At 48.0% G+C, this 13,574-nt stretch overlaps 1 protein-coding gene across 1 annotated transcript in view; it reads right to left on the bottom strand.

The window, feature by feature from the left end:
* LOC119965705 (growth hormone-releasing hormone receptor-like) overlaps window positions 1-13,574 on the bottom strand; it is a 62,503-nt gene that overhangs the window by 20,833 nt on the left and 28,096 nt on the right. The window contains exons 7-8 of the mRNA XM_038796466.1: window positions 9,484-9,637; window positions 1,601-1,661 (exon numbers count right to left, since the gene is read on the bottom strand). Coding sequence (XP_038652394.1) covers window positions 1,601-1,661; window positions 9,484-9,637 — 215 coding nt within the window. The remainder of the gene's footprint in view (window positions 1-1,600; window positions 1,662-9,483; window positions 9,638-13,574) is intronic.

Below are 13,574 nucleotides of genomic sequence, written 5' to 3' on the forward strand. Positions count from 1 at the left end.
CTGGGACTGTACTCGTTGGAATTTAGAAGGATGAGGGGGGATCTTATAGAAACATTTAAAATTATGAAGGGAATAGATAGGATAGATGCGGGCAGGTTGTTTCCACTGGCGGGTGACAGCAGAACTAGGGGACATAGCCTCAAAATAAGGGGAAGTAGATTTAGGACTGAGTTTAGGAGGAACTTCTTCACCCAAAGGGTTGTGAATCTATGGAATTCCTTGCCCAGTGAAGCAGTTGAGGCTCCTTCATTACATGTTTTTAAGGTAAAGATAGATAGTTTTTTGAAGAATAAAGGGATTAAGGGTTATGGTGTTCGGGCCGGAAAGTGGAGCTGAGTCCACAAAAGATCAGCCATGATCTAATTGAATGGCGGAGCAGGCTCGAGGGGCCAGATGGCCTACTCCTGCTCCTAGTTCTTATGTTCTTATGTTCTTATATTCCTTTTTCCCGCACATATTTTTCCAGCTTTTCCCTTAAATGATTTTGAGGCTATTCATCTTTTTTTAAATTCATTCAAGAGACGGGGGTGACGCTGGCTCGGTCAGTTTTATTGTCTATCCCTAATTGCCCTTAAGTGCTGCCTTCTTGAACCGCTGCAGTCCCTGTGGTGTAGATACACCCACTGTGCTGTTAGGGAGGGAGTTCCAGGATGTGGACCCAGTGACAGTGAAGGAACGCCGATATATTTCCCAGACAGGATGGTGAGTGACTTGGAGGGGAACCTCCAGGGGGTGGGGGTTCCCAGGTATCCGCTGCTCTTGTCCTTCTAGACGGTAGCGGTCGTGGGTTTGGAAGGTGCTGCCTTAAGGAATCTTCACGGGTTCCTGCAGTCCATCTCGAAGATGGTGCACACGGCTGCCACTGATCATAGGTGGTGGAGGGAATGAATGATTGTGGAAGGGGGGAGCAATCAAGCGGGGCTGCTTTGCAGCACGGTGGCACAATGGTTACCTTCGCTGCCTCACAGCGCCATGCTCTTGCGGAGGGTTAGTGCAGACTCAATGGGCCAAGTGGCCTCCTTCTGCACTGTGGCGATTCTACGGGATCCTATCGAAGTATCTGTTTTTTCATTTTTCTCACTAAGGGTCAATTTCACGCAGACATGGGGAAAATGTGCAAACTCCACACGGACAGTGGCCCGGGGCCGGGATCGAACCCGGGTCCTTGGCACTGTCAGGCAGCAGTGCTAACCACTGCGCCGCCGTGCCGCCCGCTATGGAGGCATCTTGAGTGTCGTTGGAGCTGTACTCATCCAGTCACGTGGAGAGTAGTCCATCACACTCGTGACTTGTAGATGGTGGACAGGCTTTGGGGAAACAGGAGGTGGGTTACTCTGGCCTGTGAATGTAGCCACAGTACTTACATGACTAATCCAGTTCAGTTTCTGGTCAATGGCAACCTCCAGGATGTTGATGCCGACTATTCCCTGTGGTAGCGGGTTCCACATTCTCACCGCTACCGGGTTAAAAAGGTCCCCCCCCCCCCGAGTCCTTGATCAGAATTTACGTGTAACTCACTTTAGATTTATCGACCCTGGTTTATTTTCATTTGCTTTAAGCCCGAACCTTAAATTTTATTGAAAGAGAGCACAGTACTCACTCAGTGTTTTCAAATTGAAGTTTTGTAATCACCCAGGCAACGCTGCACACAGTGGGAATACCTTGAAGGAAAGAAATTCTTCATTAGGTCGCCAGGCGAGACTGAGAATGAACCTCGCTGTCAGGCTGCAGATGGGCGAGGGAGCTCAGGAGCAGCTGAATTGAAAATCAAGTGATGGGTTTGGGAATCGGCTCCTGCAGGGCCACTCGCTTCACTATTCACAGCACCGACCGTGGCTGCAGATGAGAGAATCAAGTCTCGCTTCAGATGTTTGCAGCTGAAGCCCATAGGTGTCTGGCAGGCTCAGGAATAATCAAAGCCACACAGGATGAGTCGAATCACAGAAACGTTAAGCACAGAAACGGACCATTCAGACCTTCGTTCCAGCAGCCCATGGACAATGCAATCCATTCCTTCCACTCCCACTCCCCAAAACCGCACTCGTTCCCCATAGCTCTGCAATATATATATATTTTTGCATGCAATTATCGAATTCTCTTCTGGTTGTCACTTCTGCATCATCTTCCAACACCCAGCCCAGGGGCAACACGCGCACCTGCGGAGTTTAATCCGGACAAATGTGAGGTGATGCATTTTGGAAGGTCTAACACAGATGGAGAAATATTCAGTAAATGGCAAAACCCTTAAGAGTATTAATAGGTAGAGGGATCTGGGTGTACAAAGAATAAAGAACAATACAGCTCAGGAACAGGCCCTTCGGCCCTCCATGCCTGCGCCGATCACCCGTCCTATCTAGACCAACCGCCTGTATCCTTCTATACCCCATCTGTTCATGTGTCTATCCAGGTGAGTCTTAAAGGTCGCTAACGTATCTGCCTCAACCACCTCACTTGGCAGTGCATTCCAGGCCACCACCACCCTCTGTGTATAAAACTTTCCCCGCACATCTCCACTGAACCTGTCTCCCCCCTCAGCTTGAACCTGTGCTCCCTTGTAATTGTCAATTCCGCCCTGGGAAAAGCTTCCAACTGTTCACCCTATCTATACCCCTAATAATTTTATAAACTTCTATCAGGTCGCCCCTCAGCCTCCGTCTCTCTAGGGAGAACAATCTCAGTTTATTCAATCTCTCCTCATAGCTAATACCCTCCTGGTGAACCTTTTCTGTATGATGCGCTATCAATTGACCACAGGTGCAAAGTTGTAGTCTGAAACTGAAGGCTTTAACAGACAAGATGTTTCCCCAGTAGCTCAGGTACAGAAAGGAAGCTGTGGGGAACACACGGGCTCTTATACCCTGCCTTACAGGGCGGAGCTACCTTACTGCTCTAACCAATGGGTGACTAGTGTTACATACCATTGGGCCAATGAGCAGCGAGCCTTCTCCACCAATGGTGTCTCGGCATTGCTAGTTACCGTAATACCTCTAGTCATACTACCACACTGTACTCTCTCCAAAGCCTCCACGTCCTTCTGGTAGTGCGGTAACCAGAATTGGACGCAATATTCCAAATGTGGCCTAACCAACGTTCTATATAATTGCAACATTATTTTCGAGCTTTTATACTCAATACCCCGTCTTATGAAGACAAGCATGCCATATGCTTTCTTCACCACCATTTCCACCTGTGCTGCCACTTTTAAGGATCTGTGGACCTGCACGCCCAGATCTCTCTGTGTCTCTATGCTCCTGGTGGTCCTGCCATTTATTTTATAGCTCTCACATGAATTGGATCTACCAAAATGCATCACCTCGCATTTGTCCAGGTTAAATTCCATCTGCTATTTCTCTGCCCAATTTTGCAGCCTATCTGTATCCTGTTGTATTCTCTGACAATCTTCATCACTATCCGCAACTCCTGCAATCTTATCAGCAAACTTGCTAATCAGACCCACTACGTTTTCTTCCAAGTCATTTAAATATATTACAAAGAGCAGAGGTTGTAGAACTGATCCCTGCGGAACACCACTATTTACAGACCTCCATTTGGAAAAACACCCTTCCTCTACTACCCTTCTGTTTCATAGTTTCATAGAATTTACAGTGCAGAAGGAGGCCATTCAGCCCATCGAGTCTGCACCGGCTCTTGGAAAGAGCACCCTATCCAAGGTCAACACCTCCCCTTATCCCAATAACCCCACCCAACACTAAGGGCAATTTTGGACACTAAGGGTAATTTAGCATGGCCAATCCACCTAACCTGCACATCTTTGGACTGTGGGAGGAAACCGGAGCACCCGGGGGAAACCCACGCATACACGGGGAGGATGTGCAGACTCCGCACAGACAGTGACCCAAGCCGGAATCGAACCTGGGTCCCTGGAGCTGTGAAGCCATTGTGCTATCCACAATGCTACCGTGCTGCCTTCTATGACTCAGCCAGTTCTGGATCCATCCAGCTAGTTCACCCCTGACCCCATGTGAGCTAATCTTTTGCACCAGCCTCCCATGAGGGACCTTATCAAATGCACAGGTATACAGGTCACAAAGTGGCAATGCAGGTGGAGAAGGTAGTCAAGAAGGAATACGGCATGCTTGCCTTCATCGACCAGGGAATTGAGTTTAGAAATTGGCAAGTCATGTTGCAGCTGTATAGAACCTTTGTTAGGCCACACTTGGAATATAATGTTCAATTCTGGTCGCCACACTACCAGAAGGATGTGGAGGCTTTGGAGAGAGTACAGAAAAGATTTACCAGGACGTTGTCTGGTATGGAGGGCATTAGCTATGAGGAGAGGTTGGAGAAACTTGGTTTGTTCTCACTGGAACGACGGAGGTTGAGGGCCGACCTGATAGAGGTCTACAAAATTATGAAGGGTACGGACAGAGTGGATAGTCAGAGGCTTTTTCCCAGGGTAGAGGAGTCGATTACTAGGGGGCATGGGGTTAAGGTGCGAGGGGCAAGGTTTAAAAGAGATGTACGAGGCAAGTTTTTTACACAGAGGGTGGTGGGAGCCTGGAACTCGCTGCCAAGGTAGGTAGTGAAAGCAGATGCCATTCTGACCTTTAAGAGGCATCTTGACAAATGCATGAATAGGATGGGAATAGGTGTAGGGGGTTTTAGTTCAGATGTCGTACCAGCCTCCCCGAACAGGCGTCGGAATGTGGCGACTAGAAGCCTACTCGTGACAATAAGCGATTTTCATTTTTTTCATTTTCAGATGGGCAGCATGGTCGGTGCAAACCTGGCGGGCCGAAGGGCCTGTACCTGTGCTCAAAGTTTCTTTGTTCTTTTTTTTTTGTCCTTATCCCAGTCTCTCGAAAGCCTTCACGTCTCTCCTTGAGTGTGGGGCCCAGAGCTGAACGCAATGCCCCAGCAGAGGTTGAACAAATGTCCCAGACAACTTTCACAGAACTTCCATGCCTTTGTACTCCATACTGCCCCCTATTGATAACTGAGTCGCATTGAATTTCATCAGCTACTTGCCCACCCATTCCACTCACCTCTTTATGTCCTTTTGAAGTTCTACGCTACCCTGCTCGCAGTTCAAAATGCGTATCGTTCACAAAGTTTTAAACTGCGCCCTGAGCAGCAAGACCTAGATCATTGATATATATCGGGAAGAGCAGGGGTCCCAATGCTTGGTGCGAAGGGGATCAAAGGATATGGGGGGGGGGGGGGGGATTGGGCTATTGAGTTGGATGCTCAACCACGCTCATAATCAAAGGCGGAGCAGGCTCGAAGGGCTGAATGGCCTCCTCCTGCTCTTATTTTCTATGTTGATATGTCTATGTTTCCAGTGCCAATTAATGAGGTCCTGGGGAACTCCATAATGTACCATCACCTCGTCCAAACAAAATCCATGAACCACAAATCTTTTTTCCTGTCACGCAGCCAACTTGATATCCATGTTGCTAATGTCCCTTTCATTCCATGAACTCTAACTTTATTCACAAGTCTGTTGTGTGGCACTTTATTGAAAGCTTTTGGGAGTCCATGTACACCACTTCAATAGCGTTACCTTCTTAGACCCTCTCAATTACCTCATCAATGAACTCCAGCAAGTCAGTTAAACATGATTTGCCCATCGCAAATGCATGCAGCTTTCCTGAATTCATCCGCATCTTCCCAAGCGCTGATTAATTTTGTCCTGAAATGTCGGGTGGAAGTCTCCCATGCCCCTGCCAACGGGTTCAATGGAAGGCAAAGGGACAATTCAGCCAAAGGTTGGCTTCACGCCACCCTGAATTTATTATTAATAATAATAATAATAATAATAATAATAAGGGGCTGGTTTAGCACACTGGGCTAAATCGCTGGCTATTAAAGCAGACCAAGGCAGGCCAGCAGCACGGTTCAATTCCCGTACCAGCCACCCCGAACAGGCACCGGAATGTGGCGACTAGGGGCTTTTCACAGTAACTTCATTGAAGCCGACTCGTGACAATAAGCGATTTTCATTTCATTTCATTGCATTTCATAATCGCTTATTGTCACAGTAGGCTTCAATGAAGTTACTGTGAAAAGCCCCTAGTCGCCACATTCCGGCACCCGTTCGGGGAGGCCGGCACGGGAATTGAACCGTGCTGCTGGCATTGTTCTGCATTGTTCCGCTCCAGGCCACCGCCGTGCACATGCACGCCAACAGACCCGGAAATTCTCGGTAACGTCGTGGGCTCCACGCTGCACGGCTGCTCGCCCCCCCCACTCGAGGGAGGACTGGTGCAGCTTTTGCGACGTTTTATCGCGTGTAAAACGCCATGCCATAGCCGTCAGTGCCTAGTCTCAGAATCGGAGAATCGAACCCGTGGTTTCCCGTCAACAGTGGGAAACACAACCAGCCTACCTCCGCTATGGGGCTTAGTCTCAGATGGGAGTATTTCACTCATTGTTTCTGGAAGTTTCCCCACCAGCGAAGTTGAACCGACCGGCTTGTAGTTTTTGTTGGGCCGACCTTTACACCCTTTTTTGAACAAGGGCATTAACATTTGCAAATCTCCAGTCCTCCAGCACCAGCACTGAGTCTAAGGAAGACTGGAAAACGATGGCCAATACCTCGGCAATTTCCACACTCACCTCCCTCTGCATTTCTGCTGGCCAATGGGATTTCCCATTGTAGCCACCCCACGCCGCCGGGAAGCCGGTGGGACGGAGAAGCCGCCGGCGGAGAATTCACCACCATATCTTTGTTTTTCCTGTCTGTTTTACAGTCTGGAGGGTGTTAGACAGAAGTGTTCCTCGTAGATCAGCTCCAGGAGAACTGTGTATTTTGAGATATATAATTGACTTGGATATAGGAATACAGAGTAAAATTTGGCGATGATACCAAATCTGGAGGAGTTGCAAACAGTGAGGATGATACCAGTCAAACGCAACGGGGCAGGGGCAGCACGGTGGCACAGCGGTTAGCACTGCTGCCTCACGGAGCTGAGGACCCGGGTTCGAATCCCGGCTTTGGGTCACTGTCGGTGTGGATGATTGCACGTTCTCCCTGTGACTGCCTGGGTTTCGCCCCCACAACTCAAAAGATGTGCAGGGTAGGTGGATTGGCCGCGCTAAATTGCCCCATAATTGGAAAAAAAAATGGAGTACTCTCAATTTTAAAATTAAAATAAAACTGCAGAGATAGGCTGGCAGAATGGGCAGACAACAGGAGATGAAATTTAATAGAGGAGTGTGACATGGTTCACTTTGGCAGAAGTGATAGTGAGAAGAAATATATGGCACTGTTTGAAAGTGTATAGGGACAAAGAGAGCTGGGGATTCAGGTACAGCAATCTATGAAAGGTAGCCGGACATGTTGAGACATTAGGTAGCAAAACATTAGGTAGCAAACCTTTGTCCTTGATCTTTATGTTGTCTTTGTCGACAGGAATAGTGCCGGAAGACTGGAGGATAGCAAATGTTGCCCCCTTGCTCAAGAAGGGGAGTAGAGACAACCCTGGTAATTATAGACCTGTGAGCCTCACTTCGGTTGTGGGTAAAATGTTGGAAAAGGTTATAAGAGATAGGGTTTATAATCATCTTGAAAAGAACAAGTTGATTAGCGATAGTCAACACGGTTTTGTGAAGGGTAGGTCATGCCTCACAAACCTTATTGAGTTTTTTGAGAAGGTGACCAAACAGGTGGATGAGGGTAAAGCGGTTGATGTGGTGTATATGGATTTCAGTAAGGCGTTTGATAAGGTTCCCCACGGTAGGCTATTGCAGAAAATAAGGAAGTATGGGATTGAAGGTGATTTAGCAGTCTGGATCAGTAATTGGCTAGCTGAAAGGAGACAGAGGGTGGTGGTTGATGGCAAATGTTCATCCTGGAGTTCAGTTACTAGTGGTGTACCGCAAGGATCTGTTTTGGGGCCACTGCTGTTTGTCATTTTTATAAATGACCTGGAAGAGGGTGTAGAAGGATGGGTTAGTAAATTTGCAGATGACACGAAGGTCGGTGGAGTTGTGGATAGTGCTGAAGGATGTTATAGGATACAGAGGGACATAGATAAGCTGCAGAGCTGGGCTGAGAGGTGGCAGATGGAGTTTAATGCGGAAAAGTGTGAGGTGGTTCATAGAACATAGAACAGTACAGCACAGAACAGGCCCTTCGGCCCTCGATGTTGTGCCGAGCAATGATCACCCTATTCAAACCCATGTATCCACCCTATACCCGTAACCCAACAACTCCCCCCCTTAACCTTACTATTAGGACACTATGGGCAATTTAGCAATGCCAATCCACCTAACCCGCACATCTTTGGACTGTGGGAGGAAATCGGAGCACCCGGAGGAAACCCACGCACACACGGGGACGACGTGCAGACTCCACACAGACAGTGACCCAGCCGGGAATCGAACCTGGGACCCTGGAGCTGTGAAGCATTTATGCTAACCACCATGCTACCGTGCTGCCCCATTGGAAGGAGTAACAGGAATGCAGAGTACTGGGATAATGGCAAGATTCTTGGTAGTGTAGATGAACAGAGGGATCTCGGCATCCAGGTACATAAATCCCTGAAAGTTGCCACCCAGGTTAATAGGGCTGTTAAGAAGGCATATGGTGTGCTAGCCTTTATCAGTAGGGGGATTGAGTTTCGGAGCCACAAGGTCATGCTGCAGCTGTACATAACTCTGCTGCGGCCGCACCTGGAGTACTGCGTGCAGTTCTGGTCACCACATTATAGGAAGGACGTGGAAGCTTTGGAAAGGGTTTAGAGGAGATTTACTAGGATGTTGCCTGGTATGGAGGGAAGGTCTTACAAGGAAAGGCTCAGGGACTTGAAGTTGTTTTCATTAGAGAGAAGAAGGCTGAGAGGTGACTTAATAGAAACATATAAGATAGTCAGAGGGTTAGATAGGGTGGACAGTGAGAGTCTTTTTCCTCGGATGGGGATGACCAACACGAGGGGACACAGCTTTAAATTGAGGGGTGGTAGATATAGGACAGGTGTCAGAGGCAGTTTCATTACTCAGAGAGTAGTAGGGGTGTGGAACGCCCTGCCTGCAACAGTAGTAGACTCGCCAACTTTAAGGGCATTTAAGTGGTCACTGGATAGACATATGGATGAAAATGGAATAGTGTAGGTTAGATAGGCTTCAGATGGTTTCACAGGTCGGCGCAACATCGAGGACCGAAGGGCCCATACTGCGCTGTAAGGTTCTATGTTCTATGTCTCAATAAGGTCGCCTCTCATTCTTCTAAACTCCCAATGAGCACAGACCCAACCTACTCAACCTCTCCTCATAAGGAAATCCCTCCATACTCAGGATCAAGTTGGTGAACCTTCTCTGGCCTGCCTCCAATCTTAGTATGTCTTTCCTTAGATAAGGCATTATTGAACAAAAACCCCTAGGTATACCCTGTGGTTGTGAAGGGCGCTGTATAAATGTGTGAATGTTCCTGCGGACACCGCCACCTTTATTACACGCACACCGGGCTTCCTCTACCCATGGCATTGTATTTTGCTGTTGTCTCCGTGCACTGGTACCTACCCCATCCCAGCATGCTCCACCACCAGAAGTAATTTTTGCCGTATGTGAAGGAAACTATCAGCAAAGAGTTGAGGTACAGAGCCTCCACCAGCAGCCAGAAGTAATTCGTCATTATGCAGAAGTAGAATAACACCACGGAAATCTTGCACCCCACCTGCAGTGAAAGAACAACCACAGCGTTAGCCCCCATCGTGAGGATTACCGACACCGCCATCGCTAAGGTTGTGTGGCATCTATTTGGGGTGAAATCATTCCCTCCGCCATCAGCCATGACATGACTGAATCTCACCTCATCCCTCCGCTCATATCAGCAAGTCCCTCACTTAAGGGAAGACATACTTGCTTTGTGAGCACTTCAGAGAAGGGTCACCCGGCTAATTCCTGGGTTTAGGCAGATCGCCTTATCCGGAAATTGTTGAGCCGATACTCATTGGAGTTTAGAAGACTGAGAGGTGACCTTGTTGAAATATGTAAGATTCTGAGGGGGTTTGACAGAGTGGATGCTGAGTGGATGTTGGCCCTCATGGGGAATCGAGTACACAGTTTGAATATACGGCGTGCCCAATTCAAGGTGGAGGTGAGAGGGAGTTTCTTCTCTCAGAGGCTCATTAGTGTTCAGAATTTCCTTCCCCAGAAAGCAGCGGAGGCTGGGTCATTGACTATATTCAAGGCGGAGTTAGGCAGACTCTTGATCAACAAGGGGAGGTCGAAGGTTACGGGGGATCGGCAGGAAAGTGGAGTTAAGACCACGATCACATCAGCCATGATCTTGTCGAATGGAAGAGCAGGCTCGATGGGCTGAATAGCCCACTCCTGCTCCTATTTCTTCTGATCATATGATTTTGTGGTGTTAAATGGTTTGAGAGTGAGCCATCCCAACAAGGTAGGCAGCAGTCAACAAGGGCTAGCACAGGGAGATACGTGCCAAGCCAACCTCCATAAGGTTATTAAGGAAGTGACCTTCCAGCCTCATCAATGGTGCCCTCACGTTGCTGATGTGCTTAGAATTCAAAAAAGATCCTTCTGCCCTGGCACATTCTGCACAATCCAGTGGGGAGGCAAAGACTCAGGATGTGTGGGGTGGGCAGGAGATGCCTGGTGAGTTGGACGCTGACCTTTAACCTCTGACTGAAATCTGACCTCGCCGGTTAGGACAAACGCCTCTGCCATTGGCTCCTTATGATCCAATGGGAGTTTTGAATGGTCGCAGTGGCTGATGGGTAACAATTAAAGGTTATCTCACAATGGGGGAGGGGAGGATGAGGGGAGTCCAAAGATTCAATATATGTTTATAGATTCTGAAAATGTCATCTTGTCAGAATACAGCACAACTTGGTTGTAACATGTCTTATTAATACTCAACTGCAGAGGCCCTATAGCTCATTGCTGTCCTAATTGGTTTAATTAAAGTTGCAGGATATGGGCATCACTGGCGAGGCCAGTGTTTATTGCCCCTCCGTACTACCCTTGAATCGGTGGGGTGTTGAGCTGCCTCCTTGATCTGCTGAAGTCCATGTGGTGTAGGTATATCCACAGTGCAGTTAGGGAGGGAGTTCCAGCATGTTGCCCCAGCGACAGTGAAGGGACGGTGATATATTTCCAAGTCAGGGTGGTGTGTGTCTCCCGGTGGCGGGGTTCCCGCGTATTTGATGTCCTTGGTAGATAGTAGTGGTCTAGATGGTAGTGGCTGGAAGGTGCTGCCTAAGGAACCTTGGTGAGTTACTGCACTGCACATTGTAGATGGCACACACGGCTGCCACTGTTTGTCGGTGGTGGAGGGAGTGAATGATTCAGCTGGAAGAGTGGAAGGTGGGATGTAAAGGGTTAAATTACACGGCTGGATTGCAAAACAGGCTTGGAGAGGAATGATGGGTGATCGAAGGTGCTTAAAATGTTTAAAAAGGTTTCAAGGGGGGAGATGCGGAGAGACCATCCTCTGGCGTTGACCAATAGGACGCAATCTTAAAACTACAGCCATGTCACTCAAGTGTAAAACCCTGAAGTACAGAAATTTGGAATTTTGCTCCCCCTGTATAAGGCAGTGCGTGTACGGGCAATGCAAGCCTTCAAGATTGAGTCAATAAAAATTTGTGCATTGATGCTGATGTATTTAAGGGGATACTGGATAAGTGCAGGGAGGAATAGAAGGATATGATTAGGCGGATTAGAAGTAGAAGCAGGCCGAATAGGTAGCATCGCCTCTTTAAGTGCGACAGATTCCATGTGATTCAATAAGGGTTATGGTGTTCGGACGGGAAAGTGGAGCTGAGTCCAAACAAGATCAGCCATGATCTCATTGAATGGCGGAGCAGGCTTGAGGGGCCAGATGGCGCACTCCTGCTCCTAGTTCTTATGTTCTTATGTTCTCCCGTAGCAGCAAATATGGATGAATGGAGATGCAAACTAAAGAGGCCGTACTTTTATTTTTTGCGTTTGTAGGAATCCATCGGCAAATCCAGCATTAGTTGCCCGTAATCTCCGTCCTCTATAATTACCCCTTGAACTGAGTGACTTCCTCAACTTTTCAGAGGGCAGTTAAGAGTCAACCACATTGCTGTGGGTCTGGAGTCACGTGTAGGACAGACCGGGTAAAGACGACAGATTTCCTTCCAAACCCGTCCAGAAGGACAAGGACAGCAGACGCATGGGAACACCACTGCCTGGAAGTCCCCCTCCAAGTCACCCACCATCTTGACTTATAATAATAATAATCTTTGCTAGTGCCACAAGTAAGGCTTACATTAACACTGCAATGAGGTTACTGTGAAATTCCCAGGGTCGCCACATTCCAGCGCCTGTTGGGGTACACAGAGGGAGAATTCAGAATGCCCAATTCACCTAACAGCATGTCTTTCGGGACTTGTGGGAGGAAACTGGAGCACCCGGAGGAAACCCACGCAGACACGAGGAAAACGTGCAGACTCCGCAGACAGTGACCCAGGCCGGGAATCGAACCTGGGACCCTGGCGCTGTGAAGCAACGGTGCTAACCACTCTGCTACCATGCCGACTTGGAAATACGTCGGCCGTTCCTTCACGGTCGCTGGGTCAAAATCCTGGAGCTCCCTCCCTAACAGCACAGTGGGTGTACCTACACCACATGGACTGCAGCGGGTTTGAGATGAGCAGCGCCTCCTCAAGGGCAATATGGGATGTGCAACAATTGCGGGCTGAGTCAATGATGCCCACATCCTGTGGGCAATTCAGACGAAAGGACTTTAGTGAAACAGATAGGTTAGTGCAACAATTGATAGCCTCCGGAGGGAGCTTTCAATCGCAGAATTTGTTTAAATTGGTGAATCAAATGTGAATTCCCTGGTCCTCTAGATGATTAGTCCAGTGGCACTATCACAATGCCATTGTATCCTTTCGAACTGAATAGCAGGAGAGGCTACAGCAGCTGAAATGCTCAGTCCTGTCTCTGTGATTGTATTTAGAAACTAAACCAATTACGCGAATCAAGCTGGGAAGCTGTGACATTCGCCGAAGAATAGTCTTGAAGGTTAGTGCGGGCAGACAGGAATCAATGAATCAGTGAATTGTTTTTGAATCATTATTCCCAGCATGAGCTCTTAGAGTATTATTTATCACCTCACACCTCAGCCACAATACACTGGCTAGCAGATAATTTTCTCCTTCCAACCCCAACTCTTATGTGTCAAAAGAAAAAGCGAGATTCATTTTTATTCCGTTTCCTTCTCTTTCACACTTCATGATTGTGGTGCAGGACAGAACTGGGTCACGCCTCGCCATCAGGTTGTCATGTGAGAGTACCTTTAAGAAACGGGTGTTTACTACTGCAGTAATGTCAGAGAGTGGCTGGAGCTGGGCTGTCCGACAGCTTTTTACTTTTGTTTTAGGCTGTTTGCTGCAGGGTGTGTTTTAGTTTCGTTTTCAGAGCTGGATAGCTGCAGTCACAGCCAGAAGGTGTACGAATCTCTCTCTGTAATCTAAAGACTGTAAATCGACCCTGGTGATTTAAAACTAATAACAGTAGTGACTTTAACCTGATGTGCTTCTGGTAAAAAGTGTTTAAGTCTTATGGATGTTAAAAGGAAAACTTAAAGGATTACTTAGTGTTGTAGTCTTTGG

The sequence above is a fragment of the Scyliorhinus canicula genome, chromosome 5 (assembly GCF_902713615.1).
Source record: "Scyliorhinus canicula chromosome 5, sScyCan1.1, whole genome shotgun sequence".
Lineage (NCBI taxonomy): Eukaryota > Metazoa > Chordata > Chondrichthyes > Carcharhiniformes > Scyliorhinidae > Scyliorhinus > Scyliorhinus canicula.